This window comes from Chenopodium quinoa, unplaced genomic scaffold (genome assembly GCF_001683475.1).
Source record: "Chenopodium quinoa cultivar QQ74 unplaced genomic scaffold, ASM168347v1, whole genome shotgun sequence".
In the NCBI taxonomy this organism is placed as follows: domain Eukaryota; kingdom Viridiplantae; phylum Streptophyta; class Magnoliopsida; order Caryophyllales; family Amaranthaceae; genus Chenopodium; species Chenopodium quinoa.
Genome location: NW_018742733.1, coordinates 3,126,017 through 3,151,803, shown reverse-complemented (window position 1 = coordinate 3,151,803; position 25,787 = coordinate 3,126,017). Strand labels below are relative to the sequence as shown.

The following is a 25,787-nucleotide window of genomic DNA, read 5'->3' as shown; positions in this document are numbered from 1 at the left end:
GCCAAATGTTCAATGACAAATGATCAGGGCCTTATGTTCAAATATATATTATGGACCTTTTGTCCAGATAAATGATACACAATCAATTTAGTAAGTCATTTTTCTTTTTCCAGTGTTGGTTTTTCCAAACATGTTAACCACGCTTAATCTCCAGTCATACACTATGCAATGTCGAGTAAACCAGAAATCCATATCAAATGGGCCATATGATATAGGCCTTGTGTTACCATATATAATATGTGGACCTTGAATATTAAATACGCACACCAGTTTTTTTTAATCAGTATCATTAAACCATGGACCATTAACAAAACATGTTACAATCTCAACGGAACATAACTAAATACCATAATTAGTTAGACCATTGAATAAAAGCTGTGCAGTCTAAACAAAAGTTCGAAATAAAAACAACCCATGATTGAAAAACACAGTTCAGCTAGAAGTCCATCAAGGTCCAATGGTAAGATAAAACTTAAATGTTTGCAACAATAAGGACCAACTATTAAGTGCACACAGGGATTTAACTAGAACTCCATTGATTTGCTCGTTGTCCCATTTTCAATCCTGACATCAATTTGCTGCAACTCTAATTCAAAGGGATCGTTCTTGTCAGCAGTATCAGACCGTAAGCATCTTCTCTTAGACTGCACAAGAAGATCAATGATCTAAGTGAATAAATATTCACAAATTTTCATCCAAACGACAGAGGCTGTTACGTAACTTACCATGGATGAACCATTGAATGTGGAGGGGTAGAAAGTGTCCAATATGTACTGAGTGGCAGGCTGTAGAGAAACCATTTCATTAAAAATACATTACATAAAAGTAAAAGTACACGCAGAAAATTGCAGTTTAGACTTACATCCTTGCGTTTCTGGCTAGGTGCATCCTTCTTATACCCTTTCTCTGCCAGTGTTTTGTGGTGTCCACCCTTTGGCCTTCCCCTGCGCCTTTTTGGTTTTATTAGATCTAATATGGTACCTGTCACATGACCAGAATTGTTAACTTGAACAGTATACCCCTGAGGTGTTGCCTTTGGTGGGCGTCCCCTGCGCTTCGGGGTGGTAGTTTTACTAGAATCATGGACTGGCTGAGGGGTACGTTTGGGAAAGGATTGAATGGTAGCAGACTTTGGAGGTCTTCCCCTTCGCTTCTTAACTTGACGGGGTTGCTCAACCAATGCAACTGGGGTATTATTCTTGTCATTAGCAAAGATAACGCCTCCATCTAAATCTCCAACCTGGTTTACATCATCATTGGCTGACAGATCCAACAAGTACTCATCAACCTCCTCGACAGCTTAATCATCGTAATCAATAGCTTCATCATTAGCTAAATTATGAACAGAAGACATAGTCATAGGGGACTTGGGTTGTGAAAGACCATGCCCAATAGGGAAAGAAGCAACTTCTGGAAGAGGATTCAATTCATCTTTCTTCTGTTTAAGCTTCTGGACCTGGCCCTTCAATTTTGCAATACCATGTAGAACAAGCTCAACAGCTGCATCATCCACAGTCGAAGCCGTTTCTGAAAGTGCCTCAAAAGCATTCAACATCTTGTTACTCCTCTAAACTGTCACAGATAGTGAGGGGTCATGATATGGTACTTTAACCCTGGTGTGCCTACGAACAATGTCCTTGCGCCATCAAGTTAGGATATATTTCTGAGGGATCTCAAAAACCAAATTCTGATCGAGAATGCGCATACTGTGCTTACACATTATGCCAAAAGTCTCAAATTTACGACAGTCGCACTCTACTTCCTTTGTGCTAGTGTCAAAAGTAACGCGATAAAACCTCCTCCTATCAGTTAGAACCTCATGACTCTGCCCCGCTGGAACAATCCACACCCGATCCTCAAGAAGATACTGAACAACATTATCTAATAACCTCCGTTCATCTCGGCAATAACAATACATCAACCTAAATAATTCAGTCTGCACCTCTTGGAATTTTGTGTCGGTGTACAGCCTTTGGAACACCTTCTCTAGCTTAAACCCACTGATCAACCTTCTAAGGTATTTGGAGCAGTTATCATCAGCAGCCACCTCGTCGTTCACACGCTTCGTCATAGCTCGGGTGTATTGCCGGGGAAATTCAAACAGCCTGGTTTTCCGATTTACAAAGCCATCGAAAAAGCTATTTATACTCTCCACTCTCTGCGTCGTTTTCATGCCCGCCCAAAAAAATTCTTTCATGAAAGCAGGCACCCACATGTGCCTTTCTTCAAACAGACCACAAAGCCATTCATTACTTTCAAGGTTGTACTGGTTCACTGTAGCTGTCCAACTCCTTTCAAACTCCTCAGTAGTAAAACTTTCATAGACCACAGATTTAAGCTTGTTCTTAAACTCATTATACCTGTCAGAATTTCAAGAATGATGGCAGTCAGGGCAAATAAACATTACATCAAAAATAACAAGAAAAGGATCAACACACAGAGAAAGCTGGCATGGTAACTTATGAGGTTTGGACTTACAAAGGTAGTTTGCCCAGCTTATCTGGAAATTTGGACAGTATATGCCATATACACCACCTATGCCTCGTATTAGGCATCAGTTCAGCCAATGGTTTGCGCATCGCAGCAGCTTGATCAGTTAGAAAACCAACTGGTGCTTTGCCTCCCATGCAGGTCAACCATTGCCGGAAGACCCAACGGAATGTTTCTGAATCCTCGTGAGAAACAAGTGCACAACCAAGCAAAAGAGATTGACCATGGTGGTTGGCCCCAACAAAATTAATAAAGGGAAACTCATACTCGTTAGTGAGGTAGGTTGCATCAAAACAAACTACATCACCGAAGCATTCATAAGCAGCCCGACTACGGGAATCAACCCATAAAACATCTTTCAACCTGCCATTAGAATCAACCCTGTTCACATGGAAAAAATTCTGGTTATCAGCCATCATATACTCAAAATAAGCCATCATAGCAGCCGAGTCTCCACCTTCCATCTTTGATTTCCGCTCCTTATAAACCTCATGCTGCAGATCCTTCACAGTCATGGTCAAGTTCTCTTCCATTTCAGTCCCAAGACAACCATGAATTTTACGAACGGAAACACCCTCATCAAGATAATTCATTAACTTCTTCCTAACATTTGATGAGTAATTCTTCATTCTGTACTCCTTAACCAGTTTTGCTTTACCAGGGCTGGTTAGGTGTTTATGTTCTAACTCTGCAGTCTTAATCACCCAAACACCTTCGCCATTCACACTTGCATAAATCCTTGCCTCACACTCACACTTCTTTGATTTTCGCTTACAACGACTTAACTCATCCTCTCCAATTACACCTCCAACAACCCCACCAGTACCACAAACCTGCATTTCTTTCGCTCTCTTCTTGGCCTCCCTCACTGCCCTCATATCAAGTCTACCCCAGCACTGACAACGCCAAGTCATCGCCCTACGTTCCTTTTCCCTGGTGTATGACCCCTGCACCCTGGTCACCCCAAAACCAGTATGTTGAGCGTATTCCTTGTAATAGGCTTCAACGTCCAGCCAGGTCTTAAAAGCCATTCCTTCCACTAGGGGTTCCACATAAGACACAACAGTATCCTTGTTACTAGACACAACGGTATGCACAGTTTCTACTGTCCGAACTGGTGTCCTGTATACACGACTACCTTCTACCAAACCCCCACCATCAGCTCCCGGGGAAACAGAAGGAACCACCTCGACACAAATTCCATTAGGAGAGCACTCAACATCTAAATCAGTGCTACAACTCATTTCAACAACTTAAACTTATTCAAGCTAGCAGATCAAAAATGCCAATACCCACAATATATTGACACCCCAGAATCTGTGAATAGATCAAGTAGCAACATACAGAAATCACTGATTAATTCTTCACTCACGACAATTCTAAACAAGTTTACCAGAATCACTCAAATTACAATGGAATAAATATGTATTTAATCGTAAATTCTAATAAAAAAAAATCAACTCAAATAAGCTAATCAAGTTCAAAAAAGCACTCATACACAAGTACGCTACTATCAACCCCAACTGAATAGTAACAATTAAGAAATTACTGTCATTAACGCACAAAACCCTAAACAACCAACGAATTAAAATTAAAACAAGCAACTAAGATGATAGCGAGAAGCACGGAAGTAATGGTAGCATAAAAAAATGAAAAAGAGTAACTGACATACCTAATTTACCGCGGATTACAAGAACAAAAATACCAATCACTCGCCGGATTCCGCCATTCACCAACTTCAGCTAAGCAGACACATGAAGAGCTACGAAAAAACCAACCCAGAAGACGGGGCACAGTAAGATTTAGAAAGGGGAAAGTAAAAAGTAGATTCTAACCATGGTTAAGGAAAGAATAACGATAACAAACGTCCGTGAAATTTACACCTTGGGACCACATTGCGCACTGTCAAAGAGCTTTACACTTTATTGCACATGTGTCATCAAACAGTGGGCCACCTTTTATGAGATAAATGTTTTTGGTTAATCCCAGAGATAAATGGGGACCTCCTTTATATATATAATTTTTTTTTGAATGCTATTTGTATATAATATATTAGCAGGTTCAAGGATTATTTTTGGTGCAATTTAATAATATTGAGCAGGATATATATACAGGATTATTTTTGGTGATTACAGGTTGGATTAAAAAAAAAGATTTATACAGGAATCATTTGGCGCAAAAATTTAATGCAGCAGGTAGGATTTAAAAATTTGATTATTCGAAAGAAAAAAAAAAATTTAAAAAAAAATTACCCATTTGAGACCGGTTATCATACATGCATGGTCTATACACAAACGCTGTATATTCTTTTTAAAAAAAGAGAGACCGCCTAACTAAGAAAGTGGTCTTAGTTATTTCAAAAAGAGAGACCGGCTAAGTAAAAAAAGCGGTCTTAGTTTGGTATACAAGAGACCGCTTTTCTGACAAAAACGGTCTCTTATGCTCTACAATTTCAAAATATCAACCACCCAAAGAGACCGCTTTTCTTAGATAATCGGTCTCTGGTATAGCAACTTAAGACCGCCTCTTTACAAGCGGTCTCTTAGCCAAAGAGACCACTGAGCTAGAGACCGGCTCTAAAGCAGTCTCTTTGGCCTTTTTCAGCTGGTCTCTTTGGCCTTTTTTGTAGTAGTGTGTGGTCAATAGAAAAAAAAGGTCTCTATGTTAAATTAAAGGGTACTCCATATTATATTAAAATAAAGTCATTGTGTTATTATAAATGTCACAAGAGGTTAATTATGAAATTTTTGATATATAGGTCAATGTGAATGATAAAGAGCACTATACTAAAATTAGGGTCACTATGTTCAAAATAGCACCGTACTTCTAATTCATAAAAATATTAAAGGTCGCACGATTTTTTATAAAGGTTAATATGTTAAAATCAGAGTCATTATGTTCAATATATAGTTAGTTGCGCATGTGTAGATCTCGGATCCACAATAATATTATTGTGGACCTGGTCCATGCAATTTTTTCAATTGTGGTCAATTTGAGCAAAAATAAGTTTTAATTTAATTTCTTTCAACAAAAACAAAATGCTAACTTGATCTGTTATCTTAAAAGTAATTACTTTTGACAAATATAAAGACATAGTGTGAAACAACAAAATTTTCTTAATCGATTAATGAGAACTATTTAAGATTATTAATTAATATACAAAAGTTAACGAGTGCCCTATGGGCGTTAGAAAAGAGAACTAAATATGAAAATTTTAAAGTAAAATAAACATTAAATTACACTAATCTTCCGATCGACACATAATTTTATCATGCATTTTGAATATAATAATATTTTAAGTAATATATATATTACAAGTAATTATTTATCAAACACCCCATGACGCTTGTTGGCAATCATCAATACTTATATACTTAAAGATACACCAACAATGAACAATGACATGTGTCATTTTCTGGTATGTCTCTTATATTCTAATTATTTTTTAAAAATAATTCCATATAAAAAACAAATGTTAGACATAAATAAAAGATTTGATGTGTCCTTATATTTATTGTCAAATATAAACTTAAGTATAAAACATAATTCCTTATTTACATAAATAAAATATATATTTGTTGTATCCTTCCACCATACAATATATAGTCAAATGCATATTTTAAAATATCTGTTTGGAAAATAAGATATTTTATAATCCATTATAATATTTACATATGTAAATTTACACAATGTTAATATTTTTGTCTTTAGTTTGTAGGGCTTGACACACTTATGCATAAAATAAATAAATAAATAAAAAATAACAATAATAATAAAAAAAACCTTATATAATATTAATTTAAAATTATTTATTAAAAATCTTAATATACGGCACAAGGTCTAACCTACCATCCTTATTAAGTTATTAATATAAAGACATGAAATATTGCTGTAACCTGATATTAAATGTCAACAACCTATGGTAAACGATTCTTACTTTATAGTCTAATCTTACGATTAATACAACCCAATTATAGGAAGACTAGTCAATCATATTGACTTTCTCAAAATTCTACACACCTTAATTAAACCGTTTTCTTTTTAACGAAAATCATGCATTTGTCTCCATGATTTACATTCTTCTTGGAGATCTAATCTCATTTTATTTTCCATCCCCCATTCTTTTGACTCTTTCTCTCTATATAAGATTACGTGTACACCTATGCATTTGACGCAACCCCTTACCTCATGACCTAGATTTTATATAATAAAATATAAAACACTATATATATTATGGTATATATAATATATATATATATATATACCTTATTATATAAAATTATATGATGATAAATTAATTAATTAATTAGTTAATTAATTAATTTAGTCACCCCCATTACATCTCTTCTTTGGTCTTTAGCTTTGACCTCTTTTAATGCCGAGTCCATCTCCTAATTTTTGCTTATAATCTCTTAAATTATTTCTGTATTGTTCACTTTCTCAACTCTTTAGACTTCTACCTTTTCTTTTTGTATTTCCACCTTTTTCTTCACCTCTTCTTCTTCCTATTTTACACTAATAATTACTCTCCATAAATATAACCTTCTTAATTTTGACTCCCCCACTAAATTTTTATGATCTAGCAAATATTTGAGAGGATCATAATATATACACAATAAAACATGGAATATCATATAAATCATAGCTATATTAGAAGAGATGATGATGATAATATTGAGGATGATCATGTACCTCAAAAGCATAGGTTCAAGGAGATGGACTTTTTTCAAGGCTCTACTTTTTCTTCAAAGGGGGCATTAGAAGAAAGTGTTACTAACAAAGTTGACAACAATGGCGGCGACATCCAAGATGGTTTTGGTGATGATGATGATCATCTTAAACTACAACTTGATGTATGCAACTAAAAATTATACTATAGTTTTGTCTTGTTTATGTTGTTTAAAGTCATTTATCATTATTTTTTGTGACTCACTTCATTTTATGATCATAGACCGGGTTAAAGCTTCAAGTGGCTAGAAATTTCGATTTTGTTGAGAAAACTACGGTGGGAGATGAAGTAGAAATGCTACAATCTCATGATGAGAATCAAAATGCTAAGGATGAGGTGATTAACACTTAGTAAACTCGTGTATATACGTAAATCTTATGTGATTATGATAATTATGTACGTATATTTTTATGTTGTTCTAACTTTTAATTTGATAGAATTGGTTCCTATTTTATTGTTATACCATGGAAATCTAATTTATTATATGTGAGTGAAGATGATAATTCTAAGGGAGGAAATTGCACGAAAGAGCGTCGAAAATCAAAGATTGAAGACTTTACTTGATCAAGTTACGAGCAGCCACCAAGCCCTACAAATGCAAATCATGACAATGGAACAACTCCAACTTGATCAAAATAAATCCATTAAAGTCCACCCAATAGAGGTATATATTTCCCTTTTTTTTTTCCCACATTTACTTATTTTAGAAATGTTATACTTTAAAATTATATATTATGTTGGAAAAGAAAAACTTAAAAATTTATAGGTAATGAATCATCTAATTAATATATATGAAATTTTTGTATAAAACATTCTATTCTATGATCTACACGTTTATTATGTGGATTCGTGCATATGATTTCAGACATTAACCAATGAGGGAGTAATAATAAATGACAAAAGGAAACAACAAATGGGTCAATTCGTGGGTCCAAAGCAAGAAAGTCTGATCACTGATGGAGATGATAGAAGGAGGTCCAATTCAAATTCGAGTGATACCAATAGAGATTACGAGCAATTAAATAGATGTCGTGAAAGAGAAAAACAAAATACAAATAACATGCAAAGAGTTGGGGGCATGGCGCCTACAACCGTAGAGACCGAGGAGGCTCATGAAGTAACCATGAGACGAGCTCGCGTATCAGTTCGAGCACGATCTGAAGCAAATATGGTGTGTGTAATGTTTAAATTTCATGTCACTTTCAGTTATATAATTTCATGATATTTATTTGTATTCAAATAATAAATTTAATTAAATACAAAACTACAAACAAATGACAAGAATCTAAGCAATAACGGAAAACAATGCATGAGTTTATTACGATATTAGCGTTACGCTGTTGGTAAATAAAACAACTAAACAAATCACATCATAAATTGCTTCTTTCTGTTGATGAAACATTTTATATTATTGTTGTTTCCTTAAAAATAACTAACTGTAATTAATTACTTGTTAGTGTTGTTACAAATCAATAACATCTTGGCCTGTTGTCAAAAACTATGAGTTTATACTTGCATGTTTAGATTTTTCTTCTTCCAGTTATTAGGATTAATTCAGATAAAATAAGATATTAACTAATAGCATTCTTATGCAGATTAGTGATGGATGTCAATGGAGAAAGTATGGTCAAAAAATGGCAAAAGGAAATCCTTGCCCTCGAGCTTATTATCGTTGCACTATGGGAGTTTCTTGTCCAGTTCGCAAACAGGTTAATCCTTCTTTAATCATATTCTTTGTACCTTTTTGTTTCAATAACTAACTTGCCAGTTAAATTTGAATAGTTGTTACATGAACCTATTGAAATTTGGTTGAACTTATTTTTCACAAATAAATTATTTGAAAAGTGAAAAGAATAAAGAAGCAAATCGATCAGATTAAAAACCTTTGAAGCCAAAAATAGTTTAGGCCTCATCATTAATGTAACTTACAATTATTCTCTATCAAAGCTTAGTAGATGATCTTGATCATCTAAAGCCAACAATTTACAAAGTGTTCCTTTTCCATTTATAGAAGTTGCAATGGGTAATAATAGCATTATAGTTTGAACCATTTCTAGAAACAAACTCTGGAAAATACCTAATTCAGTACTTACTGCAAGTATATATGTACAAGTGTATCACTTAGGTGTGGTCTTTAATTGGTTCACAAAATGCGGATATAGTTATGGGCTTATATTATTGGAGAAAATTGCAAAAATTAAAATTTTGGTGCTAGAATATTGCAAAATTTAAATCATATCTTAAATTCTCAAGGTATGCGGTTTAAAAATTGAAGAAAGGGGTGGATGATTATGCTGAACTTCTAAATATTAAATAAAAAAAACAGATCAATTATTAAAAATAAAACAAACACGTGGTATATATTGTGAATCAAGTACGTTCCAAATTCATATTAGTATGATCCTATCTCATTCCATACGGTCTTGTTAACCCCAATCACCCTTACTTGGTCCTTTGTAAGAAAGAATACCATTAAGTAATAAGGCAAGGTTACAAAGCTCAAAGAATAATTTAAACATAATTGTATCTTTATTTAAAACAAATTGTGTTTCTACATTATCGTAGTCGACCTATTTTGACTCGATATTTCGTAGAAAATTTTCTAACTTACAATCAGTTGTATCTTATAGATACAAAAAGAGATATTTCTCTCATTTAGTGCTTCCACAAATAAACAATAAGCAAAGAGTTAGCTTTGATATACAATGGATAGAGTATAATCAATTGTACACCAAAATTAAAATAGTGTGTTATCTAGTAATATGCGAATTTAAATTAAACATCCCTATAGCTAGGAGGCAACAAATATTTCATCTTTACAAGGCCATCTTCTTTGTACATTCCTTTGATATGTTACTAAATTATGTGCTTAATAATGTAAAATTCTCAATCCACAACACAAATGTTGTTAAAGTATCAACTTAACCAAAAACTTAAGATGATGGTTGAGGCCTAGAATATGTTTTATAATCTATCACTTCCCTTCACATGAGAGCCTTTTGGGCTTGAAATGTGGATGAAGCATGGACTCTTCACATACTCTGCACAAAATATTCCATGTTAAAGGATCAACTCAACCAAAAACTTAAGCCGATGGTTACGGTCTAGATTTATATTTTATACTCTATCAATTATTATATGCACACAAATATGCAATGAATAGCTTGAAGACAAAAAAATAGAAAAATAAATAAATTGGTATGGTACATCTAGAAAGAGATGGACAAAGCATTACAACTATTAACTATAGTTATTCTTTTGTTTTAGAATACTTGCAACGATTTAACTTTTGTACTATGCATAATTGCATACAATAACTTTGACCATATTTTATTACTACTCGTAACATTTATTTATAAATCAAATGTTATTGCGTAAAATTGTTTAATTAGTTATAGAATAAAAATAAAATTTTCTATACAATTAGGGCCTGTTTATATTTACTTATTTTCAGTTCAGTTCAATTCAGTTTTATGCATTTTAATTTTTCAGTTCAGTTCAGTTCAGCTCCAATCAGTTCTGTTCAGTTCAGTTCAGTTCAGCTCCAATCAGTTCAATTCAGTTCAGTTTAGTTCAGTCCTGTTCAGTAAATATGAACAGGCCCTTAGTCAAGCACTTTACCTTATTTATCATGTCAATTATTGACCTATAAATTGGCATAAATTTTGTTATTTTATGTTGACATATATATAATTTTTGTTTTTGCATTAGATAACCTTAGGCAGCTGTCTAAGCTTAAGGAATATATTCACGTTCATTATTCTAGCTAGTATTTACACAAAGTTAACGTTATCATACCTTATATTCTATTTCAATAGGTACAAAGATGTGCAGAGGATAATAGCATTCTCATCACAACCTACGAGGGACACCACAACCATAACTTACCACCCGAGGCGGTACCCATGGCCAGCACAACAACCTCGGCCGCCTCAATGCTCATCGCTGGCTCTAAGTCATCAAGTCCGATGGACGGACTATTATGTCCGTCCATCTTCTCACAACCCACGGCTCTCCCGGGCCTCCCAAGCTTGGCCACAATATCTGCCTCGGCCCCGTTCCCTACCATCACATTAGACCTCACTCGGCCACAAGGCTCACACCCACAAGGTAACAACAGTAACATGTCGTGTGCAAACGCAAATGGGCCGGCCTTAATGGGCCTTATGCAACAACTGTTGGGCCATGGGCCCAACAATGAGCCCAATAGAGAAAATGGTAACTTGCCATTAGTTGACCCATTAAGTATTGCTAAAGCTGCCCTTGCTTCGGACCCTAATCTTGCTTCAGCTTTAGCAACGGCTATATCCTCAATAATTAAGGGCAATTATGACTCAATTAATAATGTTAATAATAATGGTAACAGTAGTGAAATAAGTATGGGTAAGCAAAGTTCCAAGGACAATAACTCTGAATTGTCCAATATATCAGAGAATTAATAGGTTAATTATCAATAATATAATCATCATTTTCAATTTTTTATTTCCTTATTTTAATCATTAGATTTATTTTTTTTTTCAAAAATTTTGACCTGCCTAGAATCATTTGTACTACGTTTTTTCTTTCTTTTTTTTTTTTTTTTTTTTTTTTTTTTTTTTTTTAATTCTTTTAGATTCCATGTATCTAATAAGTAGTGTAATTTATAATTTTGAAGGATATTATATTGCATTTATTCTTCAATTATTCGATCAGTCATGAAGTTCATCATATAGTTCAATTAATCAAACATATCTAACAATCAAGTCAAACATCAACTTTATTTTGATATCTTTTGCTCACCAATATCCCTTGATTCATGCTTTATGTCTAACATATTAAACATTAATTTATAATTTAATTAACCTCAAATTATCAGTTTCAACTATGGCATGACTAGGAAAGCAAGAACGTGGCTGGAATTTGTTATATACACTAGGTGCACATCTAACTATTTCAAGGTTAATTTTTGCTCTTTATTTGATAATTAAATGAAAAACAATCTTCAAAATGAGAATAAAATACTCATAGATGTATGGTGCACCTAGGTGTATATAACAATCTCTCCAAGGTGGCAAACGAAAATCAAACCTCTAACTTATTGATCGATAGTGTAATTTAAAAAGCAATGCTGACAACGATTTAATTTAAACGAAGGCAACATCAAATAACATTATTGGAACGGATAAGGGTCTATTAATTTTATAATTTGGTAATGGAATGAATATATAGAATACATAAAATAGTACAATTGATCATGATTAACAATAGGACATGATCTGATCGATTACCATGCAACAATTCATGCACGTTTTATACATACAATTTTTTTACTAGCTATGAGTTATTTACAGTTTCTAACTGAGAGTTGTGACGTTAGCTTCAAGCCTTCAAGCTGATTAACTTACATCCTCTCCTTGTGATGAGTTGGTTCACTAGCTAGCTTAGCCGTAGCTTGCGCCGCCTTTCCCTTTAGTCGATGAAGCTCATTATCTTCCCTCAATCGAGAAATCTCATTCATATAATAGTGCAGTCTGTCTATTATGAAAGCAAGAAACAAGGAGATTCCTATACAAAATTTGGGGATAAAGATTATGATAGGTCACAAAATAATAGAAAATTTGTCTGGAAGGGACATATATATTCACTATTTTGTCTGGAATAACCTTATATGAAGTATGTTTAAAGTGGTCTAAAAGGACCTTATAAGTTTATTTTCTTATTTGGGGGGACCTTGAAATCGGAATTTGGCAATAATTAACTTTTTTCTCCAACGCTGATCTCTCATATGACCTTAAAATATGACCCCCTTTTCTTTTTTTTTTTTTTCCATGATTTCCATCAAATTCCCTTATTTTGATTTATATCATTTGGGGATTAGAAGAGAGAGAAGGAGGAATTGGAGGGAAATCGTGGAAAAAAAAGAGGTTATTTTTTAAGGTCATGTGAGGGGTCAATGTCAAAAAAAAAAAAAAAAAAAAAGGTCAATTATTGACGGATTCCGACCTCAAGGTCTTCTCGAACAACAAAATAAATTTATAAGGTCCTTTTAGACCACTTTAATTATATAAGGTCATTCCAAACAAAATAGTGAACATATAAGTCCCTTCTAGACAAAATTTTCAAAATAATTCACAATTTTACTAGTTGAAATTAAACTTTATTAAAAATAAAATCTATACTAGTTAATTAAGTCTGAATTCAAGAATTATGTACCAAGAAGAGTTGTTTCGAGGAGATGATGAGCCATAAGAACTTGTTCGGTTGGATTAATGGCACCAGCATCCATGAAGCGGCGATGGGCTTCTAAGAGGCCATACAAGCTTGAGAGGAACAACACGAGCATCGTTATAGACAAAGTTTGCGCAACCACAGGACCGCGGCCAACCTTGAGCAAGCTTAGCCCTTTCACTAGAAGCTTTCTCAAAGGAGTTCGGAACAAAAGGATACAAATGAGAAGAATTTCCGTTAACACCAATGGATACATTATGTACAGAAACATCTTCAACCGAAAAATATAGGTTTCTGAGCTTAATAGTTGGAGATTCAGAGACAATGTTTAGTACAAATTTTGTGATTTAATTGGTTTTTCTCAATTTTAGGACTAGGAAAGAAACATACGATGTTTAATTTACTTAATGATTAAAAGTAGAGAAATTAAAAAAAAGAATTATAAAACTTCTATTTTAATTAAGGTATGACTGTGTCAGAAAGAAAGAAACTAACTCAAGTAGGGTATATACTATATAGTTTACAAACATTACCTTTTTTTGTCATCAACCTTTGATTCTCAAATCTTAACCAAACCATCAAGTAAACAAATACTACGTATAAAACTTTGATGAAGCACTATAGAATAAACTCAATGAAGTACAGTGCAAGTTATTTACCCTCAGAACATATTTATTTAGCACTTCTACGACTAAATTTCTTACATACATCCATCCATGTATATAACCCACTTAACGCCCTTCATGACTCATATATATATATTAAAGGACAAACTCAACCAAAAACTTAAGCTGGTGGTTGAGGTCCAGGAATAAAGTTTTATACTCTATCAATATCCATTTTTGATAAGTTGCTTTGAGGATGCCCCGGTTTCTCATGGTGAGAAACAAATTTATTTCTCATAATGACATTTATGTGAATAAATCAACAACTTTTTCATTATTGTGGGCTCCACAATTGAATAAAGTTGTTAATTTATTTACGAAAATGACATGTGAGAAATAAAATTTGTTTCTCACCATGAGAAACAGGAAATTTCCCAATTTGCTCTTACTTATATCTACTGTACGTACTACCAACCTTTTCAAATCACATGGTTAATTGTATTGCGCGACCCATCCCCTGATGAAGGGTTAAGGAACTTATCTTACAAGGTTTGGGTGGATGATCAGAACATGACAGTAAAATCAATCATAAGCCAGTTATATCACAAGTTTCTGAAGCCATAAGATCGAATTAGCAACATGACAGTAAAGTCGACCTAAACGATACAATATACAAGATGAATCCATCTGGTTGGCCGTAGCAAAAACAGGATGTCATACTCATAGCTAACAATAAAATTAACAAGACTAGGACAACGAACTCATCATCATTCCAATTACATCCGAACTTGCAACTTCATACATATATTAAGAGAAAATTAATTCTTCAACAAATGCATCCATAAGTTATATTAAATAATAAAACCCTTAGACATCGAGCCTAATTTCAATATTGTTAAGACTAGGACAACGCCACTTAACCCAAGAGGGTGGCGGAAAGAAGAGTCTAGTACTCAACTCCTGGCGCTTCTCACAAGACATTTCGTCACCATCCTCATCATTTTCGTTCACGATGAACAATTTGAAATAATCTTCATATGTCGGATAAATCAAATTATATTCGCCCGTGATTAACAAATCGAAATAATAATATCCATACTTCACAACATCGAAAATACGACGACGAAGACACTCTGATCCGTCGGACATACAATGTGGATTCCACCTCGCTAGCTCAATATGGTTACGTCGGGTTAACTGAACTGGCCCGCTTGTATTAAACGAGTAAATTGAATTGGGTTTCCATAGTGCTAGGCTTCTTGGTGAAGGTGGAAGAGCAAATGACACATTACTTCCAATGAAAAATGTCATATTTCCTATGTTTTCAACCCTTTCCCACTTACTCTTCTTCTCATCCTTTTCTTCCCTTAACATGAAAACTAGCTTATGTCTATGAATTATATCCTCCCATACCGTGACATCGATAACCAAATACAAGCAACTATTAGTTTTAGATGATACCAAGTTTGCATCCATGCTCATATAGTTACCTTCACTTAGATGCAAAATGCCTTGAACATCGATTACTCGCTTCATTGTTGAGAGATTACCTGCACAAGTATTCAGGTTGTCAAGATTTGATTATATTAATTTCGACAATTTCGTATATATCACTCACCAATAAACCGGAATAGCCACATGGATGTCAAATAGCTTAGAATTTGGTTCTATTCAACTTATTATCTTAGATACTTGTAACTTTTGTTTTTCAGATTCAAATCAGACCAAAATATTTAAGCTAGACTACATTATAACATTTCAATTTAGATTAAGGGACTGTTCACATATACTTAATTTTAGTTCCCTGAATTCAGTTGAGTTCAGCTCCAATCAGTTCAGTTGAGTTCAGTTCAGCTCCTAATTTATCTATCATAAAATATTCAGTTCAGTTCAGTTCAGCTTAGTTCAATAAATAAATGTGAATAAACCCTTATTATTGTTGATGGTATTTTTTTTATTTTTTGGTATGAAAGTTACATACTTAAAAAGTACATGATGAAATAACAAGAGCTAAATTGATAATAATGTTTTTGCTTATAATTAGTGTAAATTTGCGGTGGTTTAGTCAAATTTATACAATGAACATGCCATACCAGACCTAACACCAGGTCTTATTAAAATCAAATCAGATTAACCTAATTATGGTGAAAAGAACAAACTCAATTATAATTGGGAAAAGTCATAATAGAATGGCATCTAAGAATTTGAATCAAATTCATCTACATCATTTTCCCTTGCAACTCTAACTAAACGAGATAAACAAAATTATAAATTAAGGAAATCGAGGTGTGCCCATACCTGGATTGATCGTCCAAACTTGACACTGATGAGATCGTCCAAACCGAAAGGCATAAAATTTGCCATTGTGAAACTCAACATCTTGAAACACCCCATAAATAGAGGTGTCCACCGTGCGAGTCGTGCGAGCTGGGTTAGGGTTAGGTGGGTCGCGGGTTGGGGTTTCATGACACACGGCACGACACACGTAGGGTAGGGTGGGCCGGGTCGTGGGTTGGGTCGGAGAAGTTGGACACACCAGGGTTAGGTTCGTGGGTTAGACGAGTCGTGGGTGGGTCGAGCTGGGTTTGTGGGTTAGACGGATCGTGGGTGGGTCGAGCTGGGTTTGTGGGTTAGACGGGTCATGGGTGGGTCGAGCTAGGTTCGTGGGTTAGACGGGTCAAGGTGGGTTAGTGAGTTAGGGTGGGTCGAAGGGTGGGTTAGTGGGTTAGGGTCGGGTGGGTTTGTGGGTTAGGTGGGTTAGGGTCGGGTGGGTTCGTGGGTTAGGGTCGGGTGGGTTGTGTGGTGTTTTAATTTTTACAAAATTAACAATTTGATGGCTTGCTCTTAATTAAGATGCCTACGTATCCTTATATTATAAAATAAGGAATCAAAGCCAGCGTAGTTCTTATATTGTACTTCTTTTGAAATTTGGGGGGGGGGGGGGCTTGGACCTATCTTTAGAAAACTAAAATTTAATTTTGCAATTAAATTGTAATTTTCGAAAAATAAGTTGCCTACGTATCCCGAAAGAATCAAAGCCCACGTAGTTCTTAGCGTACCTGATTTAGACTTTTCTAGCCACCCATGTTTGTTGCATCATCATCCCCGGAAGCTGCATCATCCGTTGACGACTCCAATATCATCACAGGATCATCTTCATCGTCTTCGTCTTCCTTTAAACCTTGAGTTCTTCTTTCAGCTTGATCCCAATCTTTCTTACAAACACAAATTTGAATGCTTTCCGGAGTTAAGCGAGATCTTTTTTCATCTAACACTCTTCTACCTGCACTAAAAGCAGACTCGGAAGCAACAGATGAAGCGGGAACTGCAAGTATATCTTTTGCAATTCTCGCCAATATAGGAAAACTTTTTTTATGTTCTTGCCACCATTTTATAATTTGAAAGTTGTTGTTGGTCTCATGTTGATATGACAAATAATCATTAATAGCAAGTGTTGAAGAAGATGATGATGAGAATGATGTAGATGCTTTGTGTTTTTTTTTCATAACTTTATCAAGAAAACCAAATCTAGAATCGGAAGTGCTAGTAGTAGTTGGTGTTGCCAAATCAAAACCATAAATAGATGCATAATGATCATAAAGGTCTCCCAAAACAGATTTGCATTTGTTAATATATTCACTAACATCATAATCGATACTTAAACTTGTATAATAAAATTCTAAAAGATTTTCCAAACCTTCAGCTTTGACACCGGGGTCAAGAATAGCAGCAATTCCATAAATGATTGGAAATTCACTAAAATAAGTATGCCACTTACGTTTCATGCTATCAAGAACGGGACGAAGTCCATCAATCTTCATATGCTCTTCGATGGTGTGAACAACTTTAACACACTCAATTATGACTAAATGAACGTTAGGCTCATAAATATAAGAGAAAATATGAGTTGCACTATCAAAAGCATTTAAAACATCACGAACAAAAGAAGCATTAGTCCAATGACTTTCGGTTATTAACTCAGTAGGATCAACACGAGTCTCATTGTAAAGTTGGGTCAAAATATCACGATACTTTATAGCATCACTCAACAACTTGAAAGTAGAATTCCAACGGGTAGGGGTATCAATAGACCATTGTCTTTTCTTAAGACCTCTCTCTTTACACATAGCTATGTACTTTCTTCTAACTGACTGAGTAATCCTAATCCATTTTATAACTGTTCTAATTGGGTTTAGCAATGGTTGCAACTCAGCGAGACCCTCTTGAACAGACAAATTCAAAATATGAGCACAACATCTAACATGCAAGAGACTACCACCCAACAACAAATTCAACTCGGAGTCATTTTTCAAATAGTCAATACACTTTGTGTTTGCAGTTGCATTATCAAGAGACAAAGAAAAAACTTTATTATTCAAGTGAAATTCTTTTAAACAATCCAAAATACGAACTTTGATGTTAAAACCGGTATGCCTTTCTTCCATAGCTTGAAAACATAGTATACATTTTTGAATAAACCAATCATCATCCACCCAATGAGCAGTAATGCAAAGAAAAGGTTCGCCAAAACTAGAAGTCCATGTATCACTTGTAAAACTAACACGACCATCAAAAGTACGAAATAATTCAATCAAACCACTCCTATACTTATAATAAGAAGTTTGTGTATAACGTCTTAGGGTATTTCGGGGGACACGAGTAAATGCAGGTTGTAATGCAACTTTATTAAAATGCTCAACGTTTGCATTTTCACCGTAACTAAAAGGGTATTCATTAGCAATAACTAAAGTACTCATTTCATCAATCATTCTATCTTTATTATAAATGAAAGGTGTACCTCCGCCGGGTTGGTTCATGTATCCACCCAATTGTGTTTGGACGCCACCCCCCGAAGGACGGGGGCCATTTTCGAACAAGTCGTGTTTATTTTGCAAATGCCGACTCAAGGTTCCGGTTCCATCTCCCGTTTTCCAATTATATGACTTGACATTTGCACCTAGCGCCTTGCAAACTAGGCATGTACACGTGAACCTCTTTGGTTGACCAGGTTGCCATCCCGGGGGTGTGACCTCAACTCGTTCAAAATGTTTCCACACCCAAGAAAAATGTGCTCGACCTCTACTTTCACCGCCACCACCTTTCATAAATCAAATTATTAAAATTAATTTTTAAATGCTATTCATGAAAATAAGCTTTTAAATTTTAAATATTTTAATTATACTTATTTAAACGCATTTTTCATGGTAATTAACTAATTGTAAATCATAGAAAATTGGAAACTAAACTAACTTTATAATCATTAATAATAGTTTTTTTTAAATATTCATAACAATAAAAATTTAATTAGAAATTACCTTGAGATGAAGGTTGAGATGTTGGTTGCGATGGAGGTGGCATAGTTGAACTTGATGATTGGTGGGACTCGTGGGAGAAATGTTGTGGTGGAGACGTTTGAATATTTTGCCTATCTCCTAAACCATAATCTCCATATTCATTGACAAATTGGTTTAAATTTTCCGTATTAATTTCATACGAAAAATTTGCACCACCACTCCTTTGGCTACCACTTCGACCACCACTTTGACTCCTTCCCATTCCTCCTCTTGAGCTCATTTTTTTTTTGTATGATTACTAATTATAATATGGAGAAGAACTTTTTTTTTTTAGAATCTTAAGAATACTAATAATAATATTAAGGAGATTTTTTTTTACAAAAATATAACTCTATATAACACTTGAGAATTTGAGAACAATAAGAATTTTTAAGTAAGAGAGAAAGAAAGCTTGAATTTGTGTGGAAATTTGAGTGAAATGGAATTGGTATTTATAGGAAAAATAGAATGGATGATCATACACTTAAAAAACTAGCCGTTAGATACAAAAAACTAGCCGTTAGATACAAAAAACTAGCCGTTTTTTTTTTTAAAATGGATGTTAGGCCGTGCGGGCCGTGCGGGTCGTGCGAATTGTGCGGGCTGTGCGGGCCGTGCGGGTTGTGCGGGCCGTGCGGGTTGTGCCGGCCGTGCGGGTTGGGTGGGTCATGCGTGCGGGTTGGGTGGGTCATGCGTGCGGGTTAGGTGGGTTGGCTCGTGCGGGTTGGGTGGGTCATTCGTGCGGGTGGGCCGTGCGGGCTGGGTTGTGCCAGGTGGGTCGGGTTAGGTGGGTTCACGGGCTAGGTGTGTCGAATTAAATGAGTCAAAACGGGTTGTGCGATTTGGGTCGAATCAAACGGGTTAAACTGAGCTGGGTTGAAATGGGTTGTGTCGAAAATTTTGGACCCACGACACAACCCGGATTAAATCCGAGCTGTGCCGGGCTGTGCCGGATTGAAACCGGGTCGGACCCACGTGACCCACCAGCCGTGCGAGTTAGGGTGGGCTGGGTCCAACCCGGCCCACTGGCCACCTCTACCCATAAACATCTTGTTGTTGATCTCCAATTGGTGATCCCCCAACCTCCACAACATCAACCAATCTCTTAATCCTGGCCCATCAAGTAACACTAACACGGCCCGTGCCCCTTCGACAACTTTCTTCGATATTGGTTGAGAATAGTAACCCAAATCATAAACCAAAGACATGGGTCTAGCAAGCTCAACAACACGAAAATCCAACAGATTAATTTCTCCAATTATGGGTGGGTCAGTGTACAAGTACCTCTTAAAATAAAAGTTGGTACAAAGTGGGCTAAGAAGTCGCCATTTGTTTAAACCAAGCTCACCCATTCTAGCTATCCACCCGCCGCAACAAGGACTCCCGGGCAAAGGGTAAAAAAGGTAATATCTAGTCTTGAGGAGATAAAGAGGTTTGTTATTATTGTTATTTCCATATTTGATTGGTAGAGGTAGAGCAGATCTCCAAGAAGGGCAGACACCGCGAAGGCGGGGTAGATCCGTCGTATAATCAAGATGGTAGGCGAAACGTTTCTCTTTCGTAATACTACCATTGTTTCATAACTGAAACGTTTCTCTTTCGCACGTATGTCAATGCAAGAATTTAACTGATAACATTTTTAAATATCAAAAAGTAAGAATCATAACAATTGCATATTAATAAACTATTCATATTCTTTCAAAAAAAAAGTAAATAAATAAACTATTCGTAGAGACGATTCTATTTCTAACAAGAACCCACAAAACTATTTATTCTTATGTATAAATCACAAAAGTCAGAGTAATAAATTTGATAAATAGTGCAAAAAGTCAAAACGTTTCGCTATTTATAATATGGAGGATATAATTATTGCAACATTCACTACAAGAAAATAACCTTTCCGTAGCGATTATTTTAACCTTTAGTACCGATTATAATTGCAACAAAAAGTTTTCCCAACGAATGGTCATTCGATAAATATCCCCCGTTGCCTTAGCCTTTAGTAGTGGTTTTCAATATCGCTGGGGTTGGCCTCAATAATCGATACGGAAAACTACATCCAATCGTGGTGATTATTGTAGCGATTACAATCGCTATAAATGTTTAACTCATTTTCTTAAAAAAAAAAAAAAAAAAAAAAAAAAAAAAAAAAAAAAAACATGCGTATAATCTTTACAAGATTCGAACATGCAACTTCAAACTCTTGTATTAAATGTTTCACCAATAAGATATGACCTATTTTATGTATTCTTTGTCAAACAATATTTATATATCTAGTGTTGAAAAGGTTTTTCGTATCGATTTTTAGGATTTATTGGCGACTGTAAATGATATGATTTCTCAAAATTATATAAATGTGTAAAAATAGTTTGGATATGTATTATTATGTTTTCCGTATCGATTTTACATGGGAAAACTATGGCGATTGTAAAATGCTACGACTTCCTTAATTATTTCAAAAATATACTTGCATATTGTAGCGAATGTATAATCGCTACGAAATAATCACTACGAAAAAACATTTTTCTTGTAGTGGCTTATTACATACTGACCCGGTATTATTTTATTAATTTTCTACCTAACTCACTCTACTTTCACATACTACTAGTATTTTATATCTCTCTCAGCTCATACCAATTTCACTTATGACGTGTTCAGTAAAAGTAGTACGTTGTGTGAGTAGTTGTTATTTGTCATAGTAGTGTTCAGAAAATTAGTTAACATGAATACATGCTTGACAATTACAATGAGATGAATAATTCAATACCTACGTACAATAATACTAGTGATTGCAACCGGAGTCTCGTACGATCTAAATAACCTTTAATACAATACTGAAGTCTAAAACTGATACTACAAAATCTAGTCCTAAAGCCTAGCCTATAACTTAAGGTTAAGGTTAAGGTTAACGCTAATGATCATGCTAGAAGATGAAGTAATTTTCTTGTTTGTTGTTGATGATATCCTTCTACTTTAAAGTTGTTACCGCTTTGACAATGGTTGATTGGTTTGGGAAGAACATCTGGCTTTTTGGGTGATTGGGCCACTTATTTGGGCTTTCTTATGCTTAGGCCTAATGATTCAGGGCTAAGTAAATTTCACTGAAACCCCTAAGGCCCAAAAATTGAAAAGGACACTAACGCAAGGGAACTTTCTAAAAAATATATGGATGATTTACAAACAGCTTAACCATACGGAGTATTATTTTATCCCGCGTAGAATTAGAATGTGAGTCTCAATTATTTTTTATGATCAAAATCACTAGCTACTAGTGATTACCGACATTAATACAATAAAACCGCTATTTTAAGTATTGTTTTATACTATTAAAAAAAAAAGGTATTGTTTTATAAGACAATATATGTTGTCAAAGGATCGGATGACATAACCATTCTTTGATAATACATTTTTTAATGCATATACACTTAATTTCCTTGATTTTTTTTTTTTTTATGTAAGTGATATGTTCTTTAGTACAACTAGCTAGTCTGTATATATATACTTTTATATTTCATTTCTTCGTACCTGTAACTCATTGCATAGGCACACATTCTAAGAAAGATATCATATAAAGTAAATAGAAAAATAATTTGGAAAATTTGTCAAAAATAACCTTTTAAAGTGTCCACTTTATTTAAAACAACCTTTTAAATTTTTTTTTTGCAATTTAAGACCACATTATAAATTTTTTTTATCAAAGACAACCAAATGTTACTTTCCGACGTTGACTCAATTTTTGCCGATGTTGACCACGAGTGTGCGAGTCACGTGACCTCCTACATTGCTTAATACACCCCTTTTTCCTCCAATTAACTCCTATTAAAACCTCTGCTTCTCTTTCATCCCTCTTTTAGTACGAGTGAATTGGAGTGAAATTGGTGTATTAAGCAATATAAGAGTTCATGTGCGTTGCACACTAGTAGTTAATATCGGGACAAATAGAGTCAAACGCCGGAAAGTAGCATTTGGTTGTCTTTGATAAAAAAAAAAAATTATAATGTGGTCTTAAATTGCAAAAAGAAATTTAAAAGGTTGTTTTAAATAAAGTGAACACTTTAAAAGGTTATTTCTGACAAATTTTCCAAATAATTTTAGCTTAACATTAAGAGGCAATACATATATATATTAGAGTGACTAGTACTGTTCAATATGAGATCAACTTTCTTCTTATTGTATTAAGACATACGTGTAACAAACTGAAAAACCTCACGTACTACTGCAATACTCGTACTAAGCAGTTTTGACAATACAAAGAACTTAATTAACACTACATATTTAGATAGTGCCTCACTAATTATCTAATAACTTGACAAAATCATACTTATAATAACAAACTAAAGGATTCCTTATTTCTTTTATAGTGCATGTTCATGTGTAGTACGTACTACGTAGTCCTAGTTTCCTCCAGGGTTAGGACCTACACCAGAGCCTGCCCCAGCCCCAGCTCCAACACCAATACCCGAACTCGATCCAACACCAGGTATACCAGGCAAACCTCCCATGCTCCCGCCCATTCCAGCACCTACTCCGGCTCCAATACCGGTGGACCCCCCGATGGGTCCACCAAGGCCGCCACCACCCATCCTAGAACCAGCTCCAATACCAGCTCCAATACCCGAGCCCATGCCAAAGCCCGGTTGTCCGCCCACAACACCTCCAGGAACACCACCCATGCCCATGCCACCACCAGGCCCACCTTGGCCCATACCAAAACCCGGTCCACCTTGGCCCATACCAAAACCTGGCCCACCTTGACCTAAACCACCACCTGGAACCATTCCCCCTATGCCACCTTGACCTCCCCCAACTACACCGCCTGGTGGTACGCCACCCGGTGGTACACCTCCGACACCGGGAGGAGGAAGACCACCTATACCGGGAATTCCGCCACCCATTCCCGGACCACCACCATACACACCAACATCACCTAAATCCTTAGTGGTGAAACGATCATTTCTTATAGCATAAGTTTCACCAATTACACAAACAAGAACGTATATAAGCCCTAGAAAGATAAGAAGCTTACAATTCATTTTAATACTTATATTTTAAACTATCAAAATTACAAGCTTTTTATTTTTTGTATGTAGAAATATAAAGCAAGTGATGAAAGTTGACTATATTGAGATTTAAGAGGGGTTTATATAGAACAATGGTGGAAGAAGACAAAATTTGCATGAGAAAAAGTACCGTTGAGAAGGTTATAAATGTGGTAAGGCCACCAGCCAGTTTAAACATCTATATATGTTTTGCATGTGCATGTAATCTTAAATTTGAACCTATGTGGCACTCTATGTGTAGTAGCATAAAGAGTAATGATATGATATGTAGAGGTTTTTTTTTTTTTTTTTTTTTTTTTTTTTTTTTTTTTTTTTTTTGGGTTGGTAAGGAGTATTGTTTTACCAGCTCGAATCTCTCACAAGTACTCCCAGCCCGGGATAGTCGGCTAAGTGCTTTGAAAATAGGGGTGGAGAGGGTAAGGGAATCCTCACGCCACCCAACCCAAAGTGTATTTAGTGGGGCGTGATCCAAACTCATACGTTACAAACTTTTTCATTAAACCAACCAAAGCTTGGTGTTTAAAAAGTAATGCACAATATAGTATATACTACGTATGTATAAGTGTAAAACACCAAGTAATGATTTGAGGCAGTGAGGCACTACTCACTTACTCAGGTCCAAAAATTAGTACACCCTCCGTCCCTAAATTACATTTCTACTTCTCTAGAAATGTAACGGAGGGAGTATGAAAATATAATATATCTTTTTTCAATAAAATAAGGCGGTGTATGTATTACTGGTAGATAAGTATATACAGTAGAATTAAATGTAGTTTGAGGGTAGAAACAAATGCATAACAAACTCTATTGAAATTTGAAAAAGAGAAGTCGAAACTGAATCTCAGTCTTATCATCATTATCTGCCTTGATTTAATGAAGAATTTATGGTTTCAGTGACCGGTGTCTTCCTGCATGCCATGCATGTCTTGTTGTTGTTAAATTATTCGTTTATCTCAAATTTGCATGCATAATATGCATTGGATTCACCGGCTATAATTTAGTACAGTACTTCCTTAATTTGCACGTCAATGAAATAATTTTTTTAATTTCTTTTTCTATTTTTATAATAATATTTATCTATATATAACATAAATTAAAAATCCAACGTGGTATAATTTAATTTGTTGGCTTTTAAGTACTTATTCATGCAAAAGCAACTTAATTACTACGTACTCTATTCTCTATTCGATCTTTAGTTGTTTTGCACCTTTTACTTGAATAAATATGGGCAGAGAAAGGTCGTAGTTAAAGAAATATTATCACATGTATGTTTGGATTGATGATTGATTATTGATTATTAGACTTAACCATACGTAGATTAATAAATAAAATGCTTAAAAATATTTTATTAGTTTATCGGAAG

The 25,787-nt window shown here is 34.9% G+C and overlaps 4 protein-coding genes across 5 annotated transcripts; 1 reads left to right on the top strand and 3 right to left on the bottom strand.

The window, feature by feature from the left end:
- Positions 1–251: 251 nt before the first annotated feature.
- LOC110723871 (protein FAR-RED IMPAIRED RESPONSE 1-like) lies at positions 252–4,353 on the bottom strand. 2 transcript variants are annotated; one of them, XM_021903266.1, is made up of 5 exons: positions 4,163–4,349; positions 2,479–3,807; positions 863–2,360; positions 726–785; positions 252–644 (listed from the first exon to the last, which is right to left on the bottom strand). In XM_021903266.1, the coding sequence occupies exons 2-3, from the start codon at positions 3,732–3,734 to the stop codon at positions 1,646–1,648; spliced, it is 1,971 nt and encodes a 656-aa protein (XP_021758958.1). In that variant the 5' UTR covers positions 3,735–3,807; positions 4,163–4,349; the 3' UTR covers positions 252–644; positions 726–785; positions 863–1,645. The 2 variants fall into 2 exon arrangements, with proteins under 2 accessions (XP_021758958.1, XP_021758959.1); XM_021903267.1 differs by having other exon boundaries at positions 2,479–4,353.
- A 2,473-nt stretch (positions 4,354–6,826) lies between these two features.
- Positions 6,827–12,016, top strand: LOC110723870 (WRKY transcription factor 42-like). Its single transcript, XM_021903265.1, has 6 exons — positions 6,827–7,343; positions 7,442–7,555; positions 7,716–7,883; positions 8,085–8,390; positions 8,815–8,928; positions 11,038–12,016. Exons 1-6 carry the CDS (start codon positions 7,113–7,115, stop codon positions 11,656–11,658), a joined length of 1,554 nt encoding a protein of 517 aa, XP_021758957.1. The 5' UTR covers positions 6,827–7,112; the 3' UTR covers positions 11,659–12,016.
- Positions 12,017–12,376: 360 nt separating this feature from the next.
- On the bottom strand, positions 12,377–13,821 carry LOC110723583. The gene is made up of 2 exons (XM_021902930.1): positions 13,412–13,821; positions 12,377–12,763 (listed from the first exon to the last, which is right to left on the bottom strand). Exons 1-2 carry the CDS (start codon positions 13,695–13,697, stop codon positions 12,600–12,602), a joined length of 450 nt encoding a protein of 149 aa, XP_021758622.1. The 5' UTR covers positions 13,698–13,821; the 3' UTR covers positions 12,377–12,599.
- A 9,937-nt stretch (positions 13,822–23,758) lies between these two features.
- LOC110723630 (glycine-rich protein 5-like) lies at positions 23,759–24,397 on the bottom strand. The gene has a single exon (XM_021902975.1). It carries the CDS (start codon positions 24,395–24,397, stop codon positions 23,759–23,761), a length of 639 nt encoding a protein of 212 aa, XP_021758667.1.
- Between the last annotated feature and the right edge of the window lie 1,390 nt (positions 24,398–25,787).

Bases quoted from the DNA above. Each gene is read 5' to 3' on its own strand.
- LOC110723870 (XM_021903265.1), top strand. From the start codon at position 7,113: ATGGAATATCATATAAATCATAGCTATATTAGAAGAGATGATGATGAT. The intron at 7,556-7,715 runs GTGATTAACACT...ATGTGAGTGAAG, and splicing joins ATCAAAATGCTAAGGATGAG to ATGATAATTCTAAGGGAGGA. The intron at 8,391-8,814 runs GTGTGTGTAATG...ATTCTTATGCAG, and splicing joins CACGATCTGAAGCAAATATG to ATTAGTGATGGATGTCAATG.
- LOC110723871 (XM_021903267.1), bottom strand. From the start codon at position 3,734: ATGAGTTGTAGCACTGATTTAGATGTTGAGTGCTCTCCTAATGGAATT. The intron at 2,361-2,478 runs GTAAGTCCAAAC...AAATTCTGACAG, and splicing joins AAGCTGGGCAAACTACCTTT to GTATAATGAGTTTAAGAACA.
- LOC110723583 (XM_021902930.1), bottom strand. From the start codon at position 13,697: ATGTTTCTGTACATAATGTATCCATTGGTGTTAACGGAAATTCTTCTC. The intron at 12,764-13,411 runs GTACATAATTCT...AATTTTGTATAG, and splicing joins CCTCGAAACAACTCTTCTTG to GAATCTCCTTGTTTCTTGCT.
- LOC110723630 (XM_021902975.1), bottom strand. From the start codon at position 24,397: ATGAATTGTAAGCTTCTTATCTTTCTAGGGCTTATATACGTTCTTGTT.